Source organism: Narcine bancroftii, chromosome 13, assembly GCF_036971445.1.
Source record: "Narcine bancroftii isolate sNarBan1 chromosome 13, sNarBan1.hap1, whole genome shotgun sequence".
Taxonomy (NCBI): Eukaryota; Metazoa; Chordata; class Chondrichthyes; order Torpediniformes; family Narcinidae; genus Narcine; species Narcine bancroftii.
The window spans coordinates 34,527,205-34,549,722 of NC_091481.1; the positions used below are offsets into that span (position 1 = coordinate 34,527,205).

Genomic DNA, 22,518 nt, shown 5'->3' on the forward strand with positions numbered 1-22,518 from the left:
ATTGACTCCGCCGCCACTATTTCTCCCGGAAGATGATTCCACACAGCTACCACTCTCTGAGTAAAGAAGTTCCCCCTCATGTTACCTCTAAACCTCTGCCCCTTAATTCTTAACTCATGTCCTCTTGTTTTAATCTTTCCTCCTCTTAACGGAAATAGTCTATCCACATCCATTCTGTCTATCCCTTTCATAATCTTAAATACTTCTATCAAATCCCCTCTCAACCTTCTACGCTCCAAAGAATAAAGACCCAATCTGTCCAATCTCTCCCTATACTCCAGATGCTTAAACCCAGGCAACCTTCTAGTAAACCTTCTCTGCACTCTCTCCACTCTGTTTATATCCTTCCTATAATTAGGCGACCAGAACTGCACACAGAACTCCAAATTAGGCCGCACCAACGTCTTATACAATCTTAACATCACCTCCCAACTCCTATATTCCATGCAATGATTGATAAAGGCCAGCATACTAAAAGCCTTCTTCACCACCCTATTCACGTGAGTTTCTACCTTCAGGGAACGATGTACCGTTACTCCTAAATCTTTCTGCTCTTCTGTATTCCTCAATGCTCTCCCATTTACCACATATGTCCTATTCTGATTCTTCTTACCAAAATGAAGCACCTCACACTTATCAGCATTAAATTCCATCTGCCATTTTTCAGCCCACTTTTCTAAGCAGCCCAAATCCCTCTGCAATCCTTGAAAACCTTCTTCATTATCCACTATTCCACCTATCTTAGTATCTACTAATCCAAATCTTATATTTACTAATCCAATTCACCACCCCATCATCTAGATCATTAATGTATATAACGAACAACAATGGGCCCAATACAGATCCCTGAGGCACACCACTGGTCACCGGCCTCCAACCTGACAGACAATTATCCACTACCACTCTCTGGCCTCTCCCATTCAGCCAATGTTCAATCCATTTGACTATCTTAAAATTTATACCCAAAGACTGCACCTTCCTAACTAACCTTCCATGTGGTACCTTATCGAAGGCCTTACTGAAGTCCATATAGACAACATCCACTGCGCTACCCTCATCCATATTCCTAGTCACCTCTTCAAAAAATTCAATCAGATTGGTCAAACATGACCTTCCTCCCACAAATCCATGTTGAGTGCTCCTGATCAGACCCTGTCTATCCAGATGTTTATAAGTACTATCTCTAAGAATTTTCTCCATTAATTTACCTACCACAGACGTCAAACTTACAGGCCGATAGTTGCCAGGCTTCCTCCTTGAACCCTTTTTAAATAACGGAACCACATGCGCAATGCGCCAATCCTCCGGCACTATCCCCATATCTAATGACATTTGGAAAATTACCGCCAGAGCCTCTGCTATTTCCTCCTTCACTTCTCTCAATGTCCTGGGGAAGATCCCGTCTGGTCCCGGAGACTTATCCACCTTTATATTCTTCAAAAGCCTTAAAACTACACCTTTTGTAATCTCTATATTCCCCATATTTACCCAATTTGATTTTTTTATCCCACATCTCCCAATATCCTTCTCCTTAGTGAATACCGAAGAAAAGAAACTGTTCAATATCTCCCCCATTTCTCTAGGCTCCACACACAGTTTTCCACTCTGATTTTCTAAGGGACCAATTTTGTCTCTAGCTTTCCTCTTACCATTAACATATTTGTAGAACTCTTTTGGATTAGTTTTCACCCTGCTTGCCATAGTTTTCTCGTACCTTCTTTTAGCTTTCCTAATTCCTCTCTTAAGATTCCTCTTACATTCAATGTATCTTTCAAACATCTCCTTAACTCCATGCTTCTTATATCTAATGTACACCTCCCTTTTTCTTCGAACCAAGTTTCCAATATTCCTTGAAAACCACGGCTCTCTCAAACCTTTTGCCCCTCCTTTTAACCTAACAGGAACATAAAGCTTTTGCACTCTCAAAATCTGATCTTTAAAAGACTTCCATCTCTCTACTACATCCTGCCCATAAAACAAATTGTCCCAATGCACACCCTGCAAGTCCTTTCGCATCTCCTCAAATCTAGCTTTTCCCCAATCAAAAACCTCAATCCTTGGCCCTGATTTCTCTCTTTCCATAATGACATTGAAGCTGATGGCATTATGATCATTGGACCCGAAGTGCTCGCCAACACTAACCTCCGTCACTTGACCCATCCCATTTGCCAACAGTAGATCTAACACTGCTCCTTCTCTGGTCGGCACCTCTACATATTGTTGTAAAAAACTATCTTGCACACATTTCACAAACTCTAACCCATCCATTCCTTTCACAGAATGTGTTTCCCAATCTATATGTGGAAAATTAAAATCTCCCATAATTACAACCCTGTGCTTATCACAAATATCTACTATCTCCCTACAGATTTGCTCCTCTAGGTCTCGGTCCCCTCCGGGTGGTCTATAATACACCCCTACAAGTGTAACCTCTCCTTTCCTACTCCTCAGTTCCACCCAAATAGCCTCCGTGGATGTGCCCTCTAATCTATCCTTCCTAGGCACCGCTGTAATATTTTCCCTGACAAGCAATGCAACCCCACCTCCTCTTGCCCCTCCGACTCTATCACACCTAAAACAACGAAACCCAGGGATATTCAGTTGCCAATCACATCCCTCCTGCAACCATGTCTCACTAATCGCTACCACATCATACTTCCAAGTATCAATCCACACCTTCAGCTCATCCACCTTTTTTTACAATACTCCTGGCATTAAAATATATGAATTTCAGGGATTTCCCAATTTTTAATCCTTGTTTTCCCTCATCTTTAAGAACAACATTATTTACTTTTCCTGCCAATTGCCCTTCATCTTCTTCCAGAGCATTTCCCTTCTCTATCACCTGCCCATCCATATTCAAATACTTACTACAAACTTTCTTTGTTTGCATTCTAACCTTCTCCTTACTGCTCTGTACTATTTTGTTCCCTCCCCCCAACCATTCTAGTTTAAAGGATCCTGAGTAGCCCTAGCAAATACCTCTCCCAGGATTCTGGTCCCCCTGGGATTTAAGTGTAACCCGTCCTTACTGTACAGGTCACATCTCCCCCAATTCCTTTCTGGAATTGCCAGCCCTTAAGTCCAACTTCTATCTTTCCTTTGACCTCTGCAACCCTGGCTTTGCACGTTTACTCTGGAGAGCATAGTATATTTTTGTTATGAATTTGGGTGTATTCTCCATCTAGACCATTCGTTCAGTTTAATTAATTTCAGGTGGGCTCAATGTTGGCCCCCATCTTTCTCTTAAGAACAATCTAAGCTGGAGAAAACAGAAGGAGGTCCCATTGGCCACTCTATATTCGTGTTTTAATTGTTTGAAGGACATAAGAGTTCCTTGTGTATAGCAGTCCTTAATATATCTTATACCTTTGTCATACCACAAATGTAATAATCTATTGCCTATATTCATAGGCAATAATACATTTTTTCACAGTGGTGCTTCCATTGATACCCCTACTTTTTTTTCCTATATATGGCGTGATGGCGTAGGAAGAGGATGTAGAATAACACCTCCCCCTGACAGAACTAATTAAAACCTGAATTACAAGTTTTGAAAAAAGTTTTAAAGATACTTAAAATACTGGTGAAAGTGTCTGTCTTACAACTATGAGGAAAGTTAAAGCACAAGTTGGGAAGAAAGCAACAGTAAAATAAGCTGGAAGCACAGAAGAAATGCGGCCTACCTAACAAAGTGCAGCTCCTCCCTGTCCCCAACGGACATTGCTGGGCAAGGTATTTTTGACTCCGTCCCCAGCCTTGCGTCCCATGGCACAAGATGGCGCTGGTGACCGGCATCAATCTTTCCCCGATGTGGAGGACACTTTGCCATTGCGCAAAACTTCACACATGCGCACAATGACCGAACGGGCCCAGGCTGCAGGGGGACCCGACTCCCACCGGCCTAGAGATGCTGGGCTCGGTGGAGGTCCGTACCTGCAATTGGGTGGCCCCGACTGTTTCAACGATAGAGGGGGAGGAGAAGGAAGAAGATCACACGCTGGCTGAAGAAGAAAAGCATACCATTTTTCAAATAAATATTGCACAACAATAAAATCTTTCCTTTTTTTAAATAATGTTGTAACATTTCCCTTTTAAGAGACATTTTCATCACATGCATTTCCCCTTTAAGAAACACACACACACGACGGTGACATTAATAGAACCTGGAAGCCCAAGAGAAAAGCCCATAGAACCTTCAGAACTGCCCCTTTCCCGGTGCCATTTTCCCCTTAAATCGGAGTTCCCATCTTGTTACTTTCCTAACTACTTTTCTATCTTTTCAGAGCTCTCCATATAATGGTTTTTCTTTTAACAGTGAATACAAGACAGTTCAGTACTACTAAATATAAATAAAAAGATATATCTTCCAGTTAGACCCGTTTTAAAATGTTTTTTCCAATCTTTTCAGCAGGTGACTTTAATCTTTTCATAACTTCCTTAAAAATTCTTCCACGTTATTCTTGAAAATTTGTTGATTACTCTCTGAGACATTCACTCTCAACGTTGCTAGGTAAATCATTGAACATTTAAAGTTTTTAGATCATACTTGTCTCTATACCTCATCAAATTTCTTTCTTTGTTTGACCAAGACAGAGCTAAAGTCCTGAAAAAACATTACTTTTGCATTGTCCACCACTAATGGGCCATTATTATTTTTTGAATATTCATACGCTGCTCCCAAGATCGCACCTCTCTCCCGGTAACTTAAAAGTCTCACCAGGACTGGTTGTGGTCGCTGTTCACCGATTCTTCAGGGTCCAAGGGTCCGGGGAGCCTTTTCAATTTGCAACTTTGCATTTAACTTGTTTTTGTGGGATCCATGTTTCAAAAAAACTCACCACATCTTTTCCCTCTATTCCTTCTCTCACTCCAATGATCAATCTTGTCCATCAATCCTTTTTTTTTCTGAGTCCTATGTTTTTGTCTTTTCTTCTAGTGCCTTTAGCCTCTTTTGTTTTGTCCAGCTCAGCATCCGAACAAGTAATTTGTTCCATTAAATCTTCCACGACTTCTTTGATTTCTGATACCTTTTCTGATATGTCTCTCACTGCTGATTCCACACTTGTGAAACGAGTGCACAAAATTTCCATCTTGTTCAGGACGTCAGCTATATCTTGGGCCGACCCCTCAGCTCTGTTAGGTTCAGCCAGTCCCAAAACTGCTCCTGAGTCACTCCTCATCAGGCTTCCACTCGATGTTTCTGGCTGTGTCGTTGCTTCTTCAGTTTTTGTTTTTGGTTGCCTTGGTCATTTACCACTAGTTTTATCCATTTTTGGTGATAACATTCGGTTTTTGAGCTTTATAACCAACTTTTTACTACTTTTTTGTGGAGAGCTCTTTCAAAGCATTTCTGCTCAGCTCCTCAGCATCTCCTCTCCAACTTTTACAAGCTACTAGGCACAATGGTGGTTTTGAGTTGTGCCCTTGTAACTATTAAAACACATATTTTACCAACTGCCTGTGATAGAATACGTTGTGTTTGTATTGTATTATAGATATAATTTTGGGAGATAAAATGTGGCAGGTTTTTTTAGTGTAGGTCACATAAAAACACTTCATAACAGTTCTCATTTAAAATACCAGAGCTCTACTCAAGCTAGACAGGCCGGCTCCGAAACCCTTTGCAAAAACTTTGAAGAGTGCCCAAGGGAGTTCACTAATGGATTATTGTTTTGAAAAGCCACAGATGAAAGAACTCATTGGAGCTGCAGTCTGTCTGAGTGCAGTTTGCTGTTCTAAAAGGGTCATGTGGTTTTGCAAGCAGTGAGAGTGAAACAGGCTTTTCTCTGAGAGAGAGAGATCAGTTCAGCAGCAGCAGCTGGGACTAGAACAGGACAAGCTGGAAAGCTTGAGGAAAAACCCCATTTTGAAGATGGGTTGTGAGTGCTTTGTTCAGCCTGGTCAAAGCCCTTGTGGTTCATGCAAGAGGAGAGGACTGGCTATCTCATGTTTCACTTGGAATAAGAGAAACAAAAAGGAACTCTGTGATGACCTGAAAGAAAGAGGTTATCATCGAGTGAACTCTGAAGGGGGCAAGTTTTGTCAGCAAGACTGATTGAGAAGGAATCAGTTGCAGGTGTCCTGGCAAAAGAATCTCTCTCTGAAAACCAACAAGAACCTTCCTGAGCGGTAACCATTTACCTTTCAAGCATCAAAGCCTGGTGAACTTTATAAATGTTAAATTCTGTGCACATAATAAAAATTGCCTGCAACCAGTGGAGGAATTAGAATTGAGATTGGACTGCGAATCAAAGAACTTTTCTAAACTTACTCACACATTACATACACGTGTGCTTAGAATTAGAAGGGGGTTAAGTTAGGTTAAGTAAGTCAATAGTGATAAGTTAAAGTGTAATCCTGTTTTCATTTTTAAAGATAATTTAAAGCAACTTTTGTTTAAGTAACCATTTGTCTTGGTAAATATCTATTGCTGCTGGAATACATACTAAAAGTGACCTATAAGGTTAGATAAACTTCTTGCATGCACTCTAGCTAATGTAAAATATTAGTTTTTGTGTTCAAACCATCATAACATTTTCACTTGCAAAAATATAAAGTAGAAAGATCCTCACTGACAACAATCTGCCTACCTGGGATTTTTGTTGAAGTTTGCCCACAAACAGAGAGTGATGTTCTCATCATTAACTTCTTCTTGCATGTTTCCAGTTTCAATGTCAACAAGGTCAACAGCTTTCTGAAAGACATTTTAATTTATTTCCCAGAAAGTACTTTTAAAAACTAAGGAGCTGTATATGAATGGTAAAACATCAGCAAAATTCTCTCCTTGTTTTACAAATGTTTGACAAAAAAACAAGCCTCAATAAAAACAGGATTGGTTCTGAATTTCTGGGCCATGGAAATTTCCTCCATTTAACCCTTGCTTTCCCTCCAATACCACATCCCTTATGTGGCTCACCTAGCACCAGCTTCATGACCAAAGTTTTCAATAAAGCTCTGATCAGTTCAGCACCTGCCACATAAATGCCCCATCATGCAGCCAGAATGTGCCGTGTCTACCAAGGGGATGAGAAAAACATTGACAGCCAGCTGCAGCAAGCCCTTGGCCATCAAATTTTTGACATTCAGATTGAGTTCAGGAGTCCTTCTTGCCCTCAGCACACTCCTGAATCCTGGTTCCAATACCTGGCTTCTATGAGCCAGTCTCCAGCAGCCTGCAGCCCATGTAGGTCCTTTGACCACGTCGCCAAGTCTGTAGCCTGAGTAGCTGCTCAGCCCCTCACTGGCCTGCTGCCAAGGTCACCATCCTGTTTGGTCATCTCCTTCTCAAAGGGGTGGGGGGAGTTCTCTCAATTTCTGGTGCCTGCACCAGTCCCCTGCTTCCCCAGCATTTACAATTCCTTGTGGTATGCTGCCCAGCACAGACACCACCATTTTGGGCATAGACATCTGATTTTTACAGGATTTTTAACAGGCCATTTAAAGTCAGTATGGATCCATCTACATTAGGACCAGGCAATAGGACTCTGCAGAGCAGCACTGTTTCTCAGCTCCCCACTCTTCTAAGTCCGCACCTCCAGCAGCGCCACAATTTTATTTTGGTGTCTACAACAACGAATGGTGTCAGGAGTAATGTAGAGACTTCATGGAGCATAATCAATAACCACAAGCAGACACAAAGAATGTGATCAAAGGCTTTAATGTCGTGAAACATCCAGCTCCTGGCTTAGATCCAAGGAGGAGACTTGGGCTCTCAGCCTTTATTGGGAAACTATGGGGAGAAGTTATCAAGTTGGAGGTGAGCCAGCCTGAGCAATCCAGTGTTTCTCCACACTTTGGAACTGACATCAATTTAAGCAGCTTTTCCAGGAAGAGGAGAAAAAATGGCCCACTTGGAATGTCTTCATACTAATTCAACTGATCAAAAGCCAATGTGGTGAAAAAAGGGGTTATGCTGCAGTATCTCAGACCAAGTTATGTGGCAAGAGGCAAATCCTGCAACATTTATCTGCTACACTTTGAGATCTTCCTGAGGCTTCCAGGGGTTTTTAATAACAACAGCTGGAGCAGCTTTGTGATTATTATTTCTAATGGCTGATTTTAAAAAGAAGACAGCTATGTGATTGAATTCAAATTCTGCATCCACATTGGTGAGATCTGAACTCGAGTTGCTGAACTAGTAGTCCAGGCCTCTGAATAATTGAGCTGGTAACTGACCAGTGCCCCACCACCATCACCACTCCATCAGTTAGTTTAGACAGGAAATACTTAATGTATATTTTGGTGTAGTTAGTTGATTGTATATTCACCTGTAGGAGGATGTCTGTTGCTTTATCATTGATGTTGGAGAGGAGGGTCTGCAGATCCAAAATGGTTTGTTCGTATTGGGCCACAGTCTCCTCGAGCAGTTCGTCAGATGGAGTGTCACGTAATAACATTTCCAATTCATCTAGAAGCTGCAACAAAAAATAAACTATTTGAAAATCATAGGGCAGGCTTAAATTATTTTTCCCAACATAAATCACTCTCGACACTGATTAAACGCTTTCAAAATAGCTCAAAATGATATGCAAGGAAGTAATCCAGAAAGACACGGGGGCTTGACATCAGATGACACACACAATGCATCAGAAAACCGAAGCAATGTGTAACTGTGCTCATGCCCAGCTCCCATTGTATGGCTCCAGAAATTCAAAGGAACTTTCAAGTTGGGATACATGTTTGTTGATATATGTTATTTGTGTCAGATATGCATCTATTAATCCTTTTGCAATACCGATTTTCATTTTATTGGTATAAACCTTAAAACACTGGTCCATTGAAGTTAAACAATAAAGTAAACAATGAGAAGTTAAGTGTGACCAATCAGGTTTAAGATGAAGAGCCCAGGCCCAAAACATCAGTTATTTCCTATAGATGCTGCGTGACCTGCTGAGTTTCTCCAACATGTTTGTGTGTTGCAGATTAATATAGAATCAGGATAAATGGATGGTCTATTTCCATCCTGTGTCTCTCTATGACTCCATATGTGTTCATTCAATTACCTTATGCTGAATTGAGAATGACCGATGTATATATCTCAGTCTCTCCAATGAGCAACATCTGTGGATACTCCATTTCACCAAGGCAATTATCACGGAAATAAGTGAGATTTTACTGGCAGACTTCAATCCTATCAGTAAGTACACGCCTATCCTACCAAGACTGTTCTAACCATAAATGTCAAAGTCACTTTCATCCTCAACTTCTTGCCTTAAGGATCGTTTTCAGGTTGCCACAGTCAATCTAAACTATATGCTCCACAAGGCTACATACTCATTCCTCTATACTATATACTCTTGGTTGCATGGTCAAATACTGCTCATATCTCCAGCGGAGAGCAGCAGCAATCATCAAGGATCCACACCACCCTGCTGCCATCAGGAAAGAGGTATAGGTGCCACAAGAAACTTGCACCACCACGTTCAGGAACAGCTGCTTCCCCTCCACCATCAAACTCCTCATCAGAAAACTCAATCAGGGCCTCATTTAAGGACTCTTACTTGTGCGATTTATTGATTTTTTTTTTAATTCTCTCTGTATTGCAGTTTGCTTACATTTGTTATCTGTTTACAGTTCTTTATTTGTTTACATGTATATGATGTGTAGTTTTTTTATGTTTGTTTTTTTTCTGCACTACCAAAAATTTGTAATTCTGCCTCACCTGCAGAATAAAGAATCTCAGGGTTATATGTGATGTCATGTATATACTCTGACAATAAATCTGAAATAAAATGAAATTTAAAAGCTTGCAGATGACAGCACCATTTGAAGGCAGGATCTCAAACAACGATAAGATGGAGTGCAAGAAGGAAAGAGAGAGAGACAATGTTGCTATGGTGTCAGGAGAACCACCTCTCCCTCAATGTTAGCAAAATGAAGGAGCTGGTCATTGACTTATCGTTAGTGCTGAGGTAGAGATGGTGGAGAGCTTCAAGTTCCTAATAGTGAATATCACCAACAACCGATCCTGGTCCAACCACAGTAATGCTACCAACCAAGAAAGCACAGCCACAACTTCCTCAGAAGTTCAGCATATCCCCAATACACCATGGAAAGTATCCTGTCCAGAGGCATGCCAGCTTGGTATGAGAACTGCTCTGCTCAAAATCCCAAGAAAGTGCTGAGAATTGTGCAACTTCCCCTTCATCTACACTTCCTGCTGCCTTAGGAAAGCTGCCAATATATTAAAGGATCCATCCCACACCCATCATATTTTTCTCTCCCCCTTCCATTGAGCAGAAGACACAAGGGCTTCAAAACACAAACATCTATACAATTATCTAGGCTGAAATTGAAATATAATACTTTGCAATCTTATCAATTTGAATGTGTCATTAATAGGACTAAACAACGGTATTACAAATGGGGAGAGAAAGCACATAAGGTTTTGGCGTGGCAATTAAAGAAAGAACAGATATCAAGGATTATTAATGCTGTTAGATGGAATTCTCTTATTACTTATGAACCTCGTGAAATTAATGATGAATTTTATTTATTTTATAAAAAGTTATATACAACTGAAGGAAAACAGGAAACTGGATCGATTGATCTTTTTTTATCACAGTTGAATTTACCGATATTAGAGGATGGAGATATACAGGTGTTAGAAGAACCATTTACTGATTCGGAAATTAAAATGGCTATGCTGGAAATGCCGAACGGTAAATCGCCTGGTGATGATTGATTTTCGGTTGAATTTTATAAAATTTTTGATGATGATTTATCTAGTGTTTGGGGATGTATTACGTCAAGTTGGAGAACATTATGATTTACCTGAGTCTTGTTCTAGTGGTTTAATTACAGTAATTCCTAAAAAAGAGAGATCCTTTGAAAGTATCTTTATGTAGACCAATTTCATTGTTAAATATAGATTATAAAATAATAGCAAAAATATTAGCGAATAGATTGGCTAAATTTTTACCAAAGTTGATTCATATGGATCAAACATGTTTTATAAAGAATAGATATGCTTCAGATAACATTTTGCGCGTGATTAGTTTGATTAATAGATTTCGACAATCTTTATATCACCCGATGATGATATCCTTAGATGCAGAAAAAGAATTTGATAGAGTTGAATGGAATTTTTTGTTTTGAAATTTAAGTTTGGTCCTTCTTTTATTGGTTGGATTAGGGCTCTATATAGTAAACCGGTAGCTAGAGTATTGACGAATAGTTTGATTTCGGAATCTTTTAAGTTAACTCGATCAACTCGTCAAGGTTATCCTTTATCACCAGCTGTTTGCGTTAGTGATTGAACCTTTAGCACAGTTGATAAGACAAAATACACAGATACAAGGTATGAAAGTTTTAGACAAGGAGTATAAAATTAATTTATTTGCTGATGATGTATTGGTGTATTTAACAAGCCCAGCTCAATCACTTTTGCATTTGAAGGAATGTTTAATACAATATGGATGTCTTTCTGGATATAAAATTAATTGGGAAAAAAGTTAAATATTACCAGTAAGTGAAGGAGATTATTCAGTTTATAAGAATATTATTCATTTGAAGTGGACTGATCGAATTAAATCTCTGGGTATAATTTTGAATGTTAATTATCAATCTTTATATAAATTAAATTATGCTCCATTAATGAAAAAAATTAAAACTGATTTGATTAAATGGAAAGATTTACCTATTAATTTAATGGGAAGGATAGATACAATTAAGATGAATATCTTTCCGCATATACAATATTTGTTTCAAACTATTCCATATTTACTTGATAACATTTTTTTTGGAGATTTAAATAAAATGATTAGGGAGTTTTTATGGAGGGGTAAATTTTCGAGAGTAGCTTTGAATAAATTAACTTGGAAATATGTTAGGGGGACTATGTTTACCACATTTTCAAAATTATTATGAGGCAGCCCAAATTAAATTTATTAGTTCATTGATGGATTTGGTATGGCCGCCTAGTTGGGCTAAAATTGAGATGGCAAATATTTCTGAATTTGAAATACATCAATTTTTGTTTAGGTGGTATATAAATTTGTTACAACAATATAATGAGCCTATACTAAAACATTTAATGAAGTTATGGATAAAGAAAAATAAAATGATAGGTTCTAGGGGTAAATTATTAGCTTTGACTCCGTTGTATAATAATCAACTTATTTCTTTTTCAATACATAATCAAAGTTTATTGCATTGGAGATTTAAAGGTGTGAAAAATTTGGGAGATTGTTTTAAAGAGGGTAAGTTTTTATCTTTTAATCAAATGAGAGAAGATTTTGGTATTGATAAGAATTTTTTATTTCTTTATTATCAAATTCGATCTTTGGTAAAATGTATGTTTGGTAGAGAGATGATTTTACCTAAATGACTAAATTTGAGACTTCTCTTATGAAGGTACCAGAGAAGGGTTATATTTCATTTATGTATCAAATATTACAGGATGGTTTGGATAAAAAGGGTTGGGATAGATCTAAAATTAAATGGGAAGCGGATATTGGTTTTACTTTTTCTGAAGAGGATTGGTTGGATATCTGTTATGATAATGTAACTAGATTGATAAATGCACGTTATGCAATGATTAATTACAATTTTTTACATCAATTATATTTGACACCTGAAAAATTTAAAAAATATAGTTTTAATTAATCAGATTTGTGTTTTAGATGTGGTGATATGGTTGGAACTTTTTTTCATGCTGTTTGGTTATGTATACATATACAATCTTTTTGGAAGAAAATTCAATCGTTTTTAGAATACCTGTATAAGATTAAAATAGTTTTAGATCCAACAGTATTTTTATTGGGTAGTTTTCAACCTCTGAAAGGTTTGGGTTTAGATAAATTCCAGCTTGCTTTTGTATATTTAGCTTTATCCGTAGCGAAAAAATGTATTGCTAGTACGTGGAAAGATACAAATATGATTGATATTAATAGATGGCATAATGAGATGAAATATTGTTTAATATTGGAAAAAATTATGTATGTTTCGCATGATAATTATAATTTTTTTTATTACTAAGTGGTTGTTACACTCGGAATATTTTCATTTCAATTTATATATGTATATTTAACTTTTTTTTAATATTCTTTCTTTTTTCTTTTTTCTGGCTCTCCTTCGGAGAGTTGGCTGAAGGGGGGTCTTTTCTTTTCTTTTTTTTTCTATATATATATAAAAAAATACATGTTCATGTTTAATTGCTGTATATGTCATATATTAATTGTTTTTGAACAAATAAATAAAGTTTAAAAAAAACACAAACATCTAGATTCAAGTACAATACACAGATCAGGAAGTATCAATTGAAAGCATTAGACAATCTATGTTAAAGGACAGTTTATTTCTGGCTGTTATTAGACACTTCAATGACTTCTCATTGATAAAAGATGCACTTTAACTGTACTTTTCTTGATATACTACACTTTGCTCCAGTAACACTATACCCTGGACTTTTGTTTTATTATTGCACCATTTACTATATGATACAGTTGTCACTGTATCTTGGCATGACATAAAGCAGGAGTGGCCAAACTGTGGCTTACGAGCCACATGTGATTCTTTGTCATATCCTGTGTGGCTGGCAAAATATTGTATATGCCATTTATAAGATGATCTGTGAAACTTAAAATGTTCACCTTAAAATCAGGTTGTCCTATACAAAGGTCTAAAATTCTTACCATTATGACAAAGTCACAACAGTACTGCCATCTTCCTGCTGGCGCCAATGCAATCTTGCGCATGGCCCATTAGTTATTTGCAACGTCTCAGCACTCCTCCACAGGATCCATTCATCCAGTCCCACTGATGTCTGCTCTGCACAGGCTTCATACAGCCTGTTAGAGGAGCTGACAGTGGTTTATTTTAAAATATCCAAATAAAATTTAAACCTTAAATGATCATTTGTTATTAAAATATTGTGTTTTGCTTTTAACAGCATCCACTGGTCAGCAATAATGCCAGATTTTGGATTGTCTAATTCAAAGGGTATTGCTCAAAACCACCATATTAGGTGGAAATTCCAGGGTCATCCTATACAGTACGTTGGCTGTGACAGGAATTGGACAAGCCACTGCTCACAATAGCCCCTTTCACATTGGCTAACCGCTAAATTTGCAGTTCAACCAACCTTTTTAAAAAAACTGGTAGAGCCGTTCACAGTGGACTAATGTTAACCGGTTCTCTGTGCCCTTTCATATTCACCAACCAACATCCTCCAACAATGATGTCCTGCATATACCCTGTCCTATTCACACTGGGCAAACTGGTACGCTGATTCAAAAACGAACCAGCGATGATACTACTTCCCTAGGCAGTTCATCCCTGGGGCGATTTGACCCCTGCGTGGTTTGCGAGCGTTCACACTGGCATGTTAACTGATAGAGTGGCAGTTAATTACTAGGTTAAAGTGCCAGTGTGAAAGGGGCAACTAATCTAAAGTTTATCATACCCCTGACATCAACCATTCAACCTCTCAATTCCAAATCTCAGACTGCAGAGCAAAGATGTTTTTAATGTTATTCTCTGGAGAAGCACAAATCTGTCACTACAAATCAGCCACGCTTGTTACGCGCGGTCAGCGGGGCAGTCGCAGCAGAGATGGGAACGCTTTCCCATCTCTTCCTCTCCACGATGGAAGTTGGCGCGTGTGCTTGCGTCACAGCTGAAAAGCCAATGCGCAAAGTTTAAATAAACATTCCTGCTGTGACCTCAGAGCTCACAGTCTGTGTCTCCAGTCTGTTCACTCGCTCACGTCCAGCACGCCACAATTGGTGACCCCCAACGAGTTTCCACGTTCTGCAGGCTCTCGTTACATGGATCCTGCAGAGGTCAGTACCACAGCGCTCAAGCTACCCACATTCTGGACCAAATGGTCCCACACTTGGTTCAGCCAGGCAGAGGCCCAGTTCTAGCTCAAGCAAATCTCAGGTACTTCTACAATGTTAGTTCCCTCGATCAAGAGACTGTTACCTGTGTGGATGACCTCATCCAAGCATCGCCAGAGGAGGGTAAATACCTGGCCTTAAAAAAACCTCCTCATTTTTGGTTTCTCGCACCATGAAAAGGCAGCCAGGCTCTTGCATCTCATCAGTTTAGGGGACCGCATGCCATCCGCCCTGATGGATGAGATGCTCACACTGGCCCTGCCTTATGTTCGAACAGGACTTCCTGGAGCAAATGCCTGAGGACATTTGCCTCCTGCTCACTGACACCGATTTCAGCGACCCTCAGAAGGAAGCAGACTGGGCCAACATCCTCTATTGCACGAAACGTGAACATCCAGAGGCCCATAACCGACTAACCAAACTGCCACAGCAACTGCCCTGCAAACCAAGCCCGCCGGCAGAGAAGCACCCCACCCGCCAGGCTCAGAGTTCCACAGAGCCACGTCTGTGCTTCTATCACCAGCGGTGGAGGGCAGAGGCACAAAAATGCTGTCACCCCTGCTTGTTTCAAGGAAACGAATGGGCCAGCCACTGTTAGTGGGCGTGTCGGCTGGTCAAAGGAACAGCCTACTCCATGTGTGGGACAGTATCTAAGACTGCAGGTTTCTGATCTCCACCGTCTCCACTTTTGGGTGCAAATGCATTCCCCTGCGTTTCGGAGATACGGATTTCCACAGGCATTTCACCCTGGCCACGGTGGTCAAACCCCTGCTGGGAGCAGACTTTCTCCAGGCGCCCTCCCTCCTCATCGACCTGCAGGGCAGATGGCTAGTACATGCAGAGACATTTCAAACCATCCCCCTTGGAACTTCAAACGAGCAGGTTACCCACCTCACTGCAATGCAGACAGGTACAAACCGCTACTCACACTACTCACCGAGTTTCCAGCCATCCTGCATTCACAGTTTTCAACTACTTTCCATCCCATGAAGTGCAGCATCACACTTCAACCAAGAATCCACCCTTCTACTCTTGGGTCCACCTGCTGGCAACCAACAAGCTCAAGCTCGCAAAGGAGGAGTTCACTCTCATGGAAGAGCTAGGCATTGTTCGCAGGTCAGACAGCCCATGATCCTCGCAACTGCACATGATACCAAAGACTAACTTCAGTTGTGGCGACTACAGATTAAATGACACCACCATTCCCGACTGCTATCCAGCCCCACACATCCAAGACTTCACGGCTAACCTCAATGGCGCCTGTATTTTCTCCAAGATTGACCTCATCGGGGGCTGCCGTCAAATACTGGTCCACCCAGACTGCGTACAAAAGACAGCCATCATCACCCCATTCGGCCTTTTTGAATTTCTACGGATGCCCTTTGGCCTTAAAAATGCAGCCCAAACATTCCAGAGGCTAATGAATGCCATAGGTTTGACATGCCCTACCTCTTTATCTACCTGGATGACATCTTGGTGGCAAGCACTAAACCTGAGGAAGACGTCGCCCACCTCCGCCAACTCTTTTTCAACTTATGCCAGTTCGGCCTCACCATTAATCTGGCCAAATACAAATTCAGCTGCCTACAAATAAATTTCCTGGGTCATACCATAACCAAGGACAGCGCAGTACCCCTCCCAGACAAAATAGAGGCCATTCGCCAATTCCCACAGCCTACCACACATAAAGGCCTGCAGGAATTTGTAGGAATGGTCAATTTCTACAACAGGCTTATTTCCCGGGCTGCTGCTATTATGCAACCCCTCCAACCTCATCTCCGCCTCCACCAATGCTACAGCAGCTTTCCGGAAGATGAAGGATGCCCTCGCTACATGCTCGTACGCCCAGATGGAGGTCTCAACTGCCCTTACGGTTGATGAATCCACAACAGCGATAGGAGCAGTCCTCCAGCAGTTCATAGACAATACATAGAAGCCACTTGCCATTTTCAGTCGCCATTTACGCCCGTCCAAGAACAAGTACTGTGCCTTCGACAGGGAACGCTGACTCTGTATCTGGCCATACATCATCTCTGCTATTTCCTTGAGGGTAGAGATTTCATGGTCTTCACAGACCACAAATCGCTGATTTTGCCTTCGCCAAACTCTCAGACCCCCTGATCGGCTCATCAGCAGGGACACCTATTGTACATCTCCGAATTCACCACCGACACACGCCACTTCTTGAGAAAAGACAACTTTGTTGTGGAAGCCCTCTCCAGGCCAGCCATCTGCCACTTGTCACAGGGCATGGACTACTATGATTTGACCCATGCAAAGCAGATGGACCTGGACACAGCCTGCTTCCACATAGCACTGACAGGCCTCCTGCCGGTGGACCTGCCCCTCGACAATGGCAAGACCACTATCTTGCACCAGTGGTCCCAGCGAAATGGCGCAAGGTGTTCCACCTGATACATGGTTTGTCTCGCTCCTCATTCGCACCACACTCCACATGATCTCCAACAGATTCATCTGGCACAGCCCTGACTGCAAACTGGCAGAAGTCCAGACCCATACCCGGCCACCAAAACAGGAGTTCAAGCCCACCACACGCTGTTTCCAACATATCCATGTGGACATTGTCAGGCCCCTCCCCGTCTCCAGGGGGCAGAGATACCTACTCACAATAGTGGACAGGTACACCAGGTGCCCCGAGGCAGTTCCCCTTCCTGACATAGCCGCAGAGACTTGCGCCAGGGCATTCCTCTCCTCCTGGATCGCCCGTTTTGGCATTCTATCACACATCACCAGGGACCCGGGGGGTGGGGGGGGGGGTCCAATTCACATCATCCCTGTGGTCAAATGAAGACTTATAGCTGAAGCTTTTCTTAAGCAACATACTTACCCTTAATATTATTCTACTTCTTTCAAACAACGACCTTATGTCTATATTTAGATCCTCTCTGGAAAGATTTATGAAAGTATTAATCTCCTGGGGAATTGTTGGATCAGGAGTTCCATCACATTTCATGTAACGTTGCCACTGAAGGAGGAGAGACAAAACAACATACAGTACTAGTTATTTCAGGCTTGACACACAACTGAAATATTGAAAATCATAGTTCTAACTGTTTTATGTTCTCAAATGGAATGAATTAAAATGCATTTTGCTTCAAATTATATAGTAAATTATTCTAGGAGTATATTAAAGCAACATTCTCATTAAGTGCATAACTGCTGCCCACTTATCTTCTTCACGTGGTCCTTTATTTCAGAAATTCTCAATACATGATCACTGAAAGCAAATAAATTTTTTTCCCAATAAATAGAGCAATGCAGATTCTGAAAATCTGAAAGGTAAAATACTGGAAGTACTCAATAGGCCGGGTGACAAGTGTACTGAAAGAAAACCATTTTAATCTTTTTCCAAGCAAAAGACAATATTCATCAATACTGTGGAGAGGGAAGATGCCCAATATAAGGAGAATCAGGTGGATGGGGTGAAGCAGGTCCAGTAGGGGATTGGTAAATCAGGGAGAGGGGGAGGGGGCGAGAAAGGGGGAGAGGGGAGAGTGCATTCATCCATCCATGTCATCCCAATTTTCAATCTTTCCTCAGGGTATTTTTTTTGGTGGTCAAGGTCTGACCAAAATACTGCAGGTGCAAGAAATCTGAAACAAAATGGAAAGTCATTAACATGTAATTTTTCAAGCCTTTTTAATGCATTAGGAGATAGTTTGCAAATTTTGAATATCTTTCTGCGAAAGAGGTGGAGCAGGTACTAATGCAGAATACATTCCACTTGGATTCAGTTTCACATTAAGCGTGTTTTTCATCTGACATCGGTGCATTTGTTGGTACTGAACACTTTGAGGAAGTGTCATCTTGTTCCAACCAGATCCTTCTTTTTACTTGAGGTCAAAGCCTCAGGGTTTGGATATTGGATCATGTTTTTCTTGTGGCAGGTAACATTACTCCAGGCAGCTCATCAATGTTCCCCAGCTGTAGTTTGGGGAGTTCAGAGAATCAACGTCACTGAGTATGTGATCATCCTCCAAGTCAGGAGAAGCAGAGGAGAAGACCCACGGGACCAATGAGGGGGCTCTGCAGCTGAAAGTCCAGTGCATGAGGCGGGCAGCTGGTGACTCGAGGCAAGGAACCCACGGAGGCTGTGGGCTGCTGTCGGGAGACTCACGTCAGGTTGCAGACTGCCTCGAAACTGGCTGAGGGGGCACCAGGTTTCCGGAACCGGGATGCGAGGGGGTGCCAAAGGGTTCCTGACCGTGTCAGAAGTTTGGATCTTGACCTCAGGTTTTCAATGATTTGGACTCTACCCTGAGTGGCTGCGGAAGTGGCTGGAGGTGACTCTACGGACACTCGGTGACTGAGGGGACTCTCCTTTGCTTCTCTTTCTCTGGCTCTAAGGGGCCCTTCAGGCAATTTCTGCCGATGGTCAATCTGGCTGCCTTATAGCAGGCAAAAGCAATTTCATGTAATATGACACTGTTTTATTACAATGACAATAAATTGAATCTTGAGGATTTTGCATGGATTTCCCCAGAGTACCATTTTAAGTTTCATTTACTATTTATTTCATTTACATAGACTATTTCCGTTAAGAGGAGGAAAGATTAAAACAAGAGGACATGAGTTAAGAATTAAGGGGCAGAGGTTTAGAGGTAACATGAGGGGGAACTTCTTTACTCAGAGAGTGGTAGACGTGTGGAATGAGCTTCCGGGAGAAATAGTGGCGACGGAGTCAATTGTATTATTTAAGAAAAGGTTGGACAGGTATATGGATGAGAAGAAGATGGAGGGTTATGGGCATTGTGCAGGGAGGTGGGACTAGAGAGGGGTGTTTGGTTCGGTGCGGACTAGAAGGGCCTAATGGCCTGTTTCCGTGCTGTAAATTGTTATGTTATGTTATGTTATGAACTTGAATAGCCAAATTATCAGTCATTCAACAGCAGCTGCTTAAATTGTTCCTGTGATAATCCTTGTCGCTGTAAATAATTGTGGATCTGGTGTCTGACCAGTGGCCACCCATTCAGGAGTACTGTCCTCCACTTTACTGGTTTGCTAATTCAAGTTCCCAGGAACACAGAGCGTGCAGAAGGTAGTAAAGATAGCCAGGTCCATCACAAACTCTGATTTCCCATCCATTGCATCATAAAGGACTCCCAGTGCCATGCTCACAACAAGACCAGCACCTTTAGGTTCAAGAACAGTTTCTTTCCACAGCTATCAGACTCTTGAACCTCCCCTTGGTACAAAAATCATAGACTGCTCCAACAGCACATAGGGCTGTTTGTACTACTGCAAGTCAGATTCTTTGCACCAGGATTACTGTGAATATTTATATCTATATTATGTATTTATCGTCTCTTTTAATTTAAAACCTCTCCTTTCTGGAATTCAAGCAATAGGCAGCCTCAAGCAACTGACAAAAAATGGCAGAAAATTGTCGGGAGTCCGGTAATCCACACAACATGCAACCTCAAGCATCCAAAAAATTCACTTATCCAGCATCGGCCAATCCCCATTAGGTGCTGGATACAAGGGGTTTTACTGTATTGTAGTTTTACTTTGCAAGTACTCGTTTGGCTGCAGTAAGTAAGAATGTCAGTTCATTTTTTTTAAATTTAAATTTAAACATACAGCACAGTAACAGGCCATTTTGGCCCACAAATCTGTGCCACCCAATTTACACCTAATTAACCTACACCCCCAGTACGTCTCGAACAATGGGAGGAAACCGGAGCCCCCGGGAAAAACCCACGCAGACATGGGGAGAACACTGCCTTACAGACAGTGCAGGATTCAAACCCTGATCCTGATCGCTGGCGCTGTAAAGGCGTTGCGCCAACCCCTACACCAACCATGCTGCTCTAATGCCAATCATGTACATTTTATAATGTGTATGACAATGAACTAACCATCATGCATTAACAATGTAATTTCTTCAACCATGAAGTGGGATTCTCCCTATATAAAATGGAAGAGGGTGGCCAGAGTTAACATAGGACCCTTGGAGGATGAGAAAGGAAAACTGGTAACAAAAAATGAGGAAATTGCTGAGGCATTGAACAAATATTTTGTGTCAGTCTTCACGGTGGAAGACACATCCAACATGCCCAAGTGCGGAGTTAAGGATGCGAATGTTGGGGAGGGCCTTGATAAAATAGTTGTTACAAAGGAAGTAGTGATGGAGAAACTAATGGGACTAAAGCCAGACAAATCACCTGGTCCTGATGATATGCATCCAAGGGTTCTGAAGGAAATGGCAGAAGTTATAGTTGATGCATTGGTGGTTCTATACCAAAATTCCTTGGATTCTGGGCAGGTCCCGGCAGACTGGAAGACAACAAATGTCATGCCACTTTTTAAGAAGGGATGTAGGCAGAAGACTGGAAATTATTGGCCAATTAGCTTGATGTCTGTAGTTGGAAAAATGCTTGAAGCTATCATTAAAGGTGAAATAGTGAAACTTTTGGAACGCAAGGGTTCAATCAGGCAGATGCAGCATGGTTTTAGAAAGGGAAGATCTTGTTTGACAAACTTGTTAGGATTCTTTGAGGATATAATGGGTGCAGTGGATAGAGGGGAACAGGTTGATGTTGTGTATTTGGATTTCCAGAAAGCTTTTGATATGGTGCCACACAAGAGACTTATCAGTAAGTTACAGGAAAGTGGAGTCCGGGGAAGTATATTGGCCTGGATTGAAAATTGCTTGTTTGACAGTAGGGAGAGAGTCGGGATGAATGGGAATTTTTCAGGTTGGCAGAGAGTGGTAAGTGGGATGCCACAGGGGTCAGTGTTAGGCCCACAACTGTTCATCATTTACATTGATGACTTGGAGGAGGGGACAAAATGTGATGTAGCCAAGTTTGCGGATGACACCAAATTGAGTGGAAGAGCAAACTGTAATGAGGATATGGAGAGTCTGCAGAGGGATATAGTTAAGCTGGATGAGTGGGCAAAGGTCTGGCAGATGGAGTACAATGTTAGTAAGTGTGTGGTTATCCACTTTTTAGCAAGAAAAATAAAAGAGCTGAATATTATTTAAAGGGTGAAAAACTACAGCATGCTGTTGTGCAGAGGGACCTGGGAGTGCTTGTGCATGAATCGCAAAAAGTTAGGTTGCAGGTGCAGCAGGTTATTAAGAAGGCAAATGGAATGTTGGCCTTCATCGCTAGAGGAATTGAATTCAGGAGTAGGGAGGTAATGTTGCAACTGTATAAGGTACGGTGAGACCGCACCTGGAGTACTGTGTCCAGTTCTGGTCTCCATATTTGAGGAAGGATATACTGGCTTTGGAGACGGTCCAGAGGAGGTTTACTAGGTTGATCCCTGGGATGAAGGGATTGACTTATGATGAAAGATTAAATCGTCTAGGATTGTATTCGCTCGAGTTCAGAAGAATGAGAGGAGATCTTATAGAAACATATAGGATTATGAAGGGTATGGATAGGATAGATGTAGGTTTTTTGAGCTGGCTGGGGAAACTAAAACGAGAGAACACAGTCTCAGATTCGGGGGAGTAGATTTAGGACAGAGATGAGGAAAAATAGTGGTCTGTGAATGTTTGGAATTCTCTAACCAGGGAAGTGGTTGAGGCTGCTTCATTAAAGATATTTAAAATTCGGTTAGATAAATTTTTTACATGATAGAGGAATTATGGGATATGGGGAGAAGGCAGGTAGGTGGAGTTAGGTCATAAATTAGATCAGCC

The 22,518-nt window shown here is 41.2% G+C and overlaps 1 protein-coding gene across 6 annotated transcripts in view; it reads right to left on the reverse strand.

Annotated features, from left to right (window-relative positions):
- The window catches only part of dnai7 (dynein axonemal intermediate chain 7), a 105,352-nt gene that overhangs the window by 55,157 nt on the left and 27,677 nt on the right, over nt 1-22,518 (reverse strand). For all 6 annotated transcript variants that reach the window (XM_069908448.1, XM_069908447.1, XM_069908450.1 and 3 more), the window contains 3 exons: nt 17,692-17,829; nt 8,271-8,417; nt 6,594-6,697 (listed from right to left, as the gene is read on the reverse strand). In XM_069908448.1, coding sequence (XP_069764549.1) covers nt 6,594-6,697; nt 8,271-8,417; nt 17,692-17,829 — 389 coding nt within the window. The remainder of the gene's footprint in view (nt 1-6,593; nt 6,698-8,270; nt 8,418-17,691; nt 17,830-22,518) is intronic.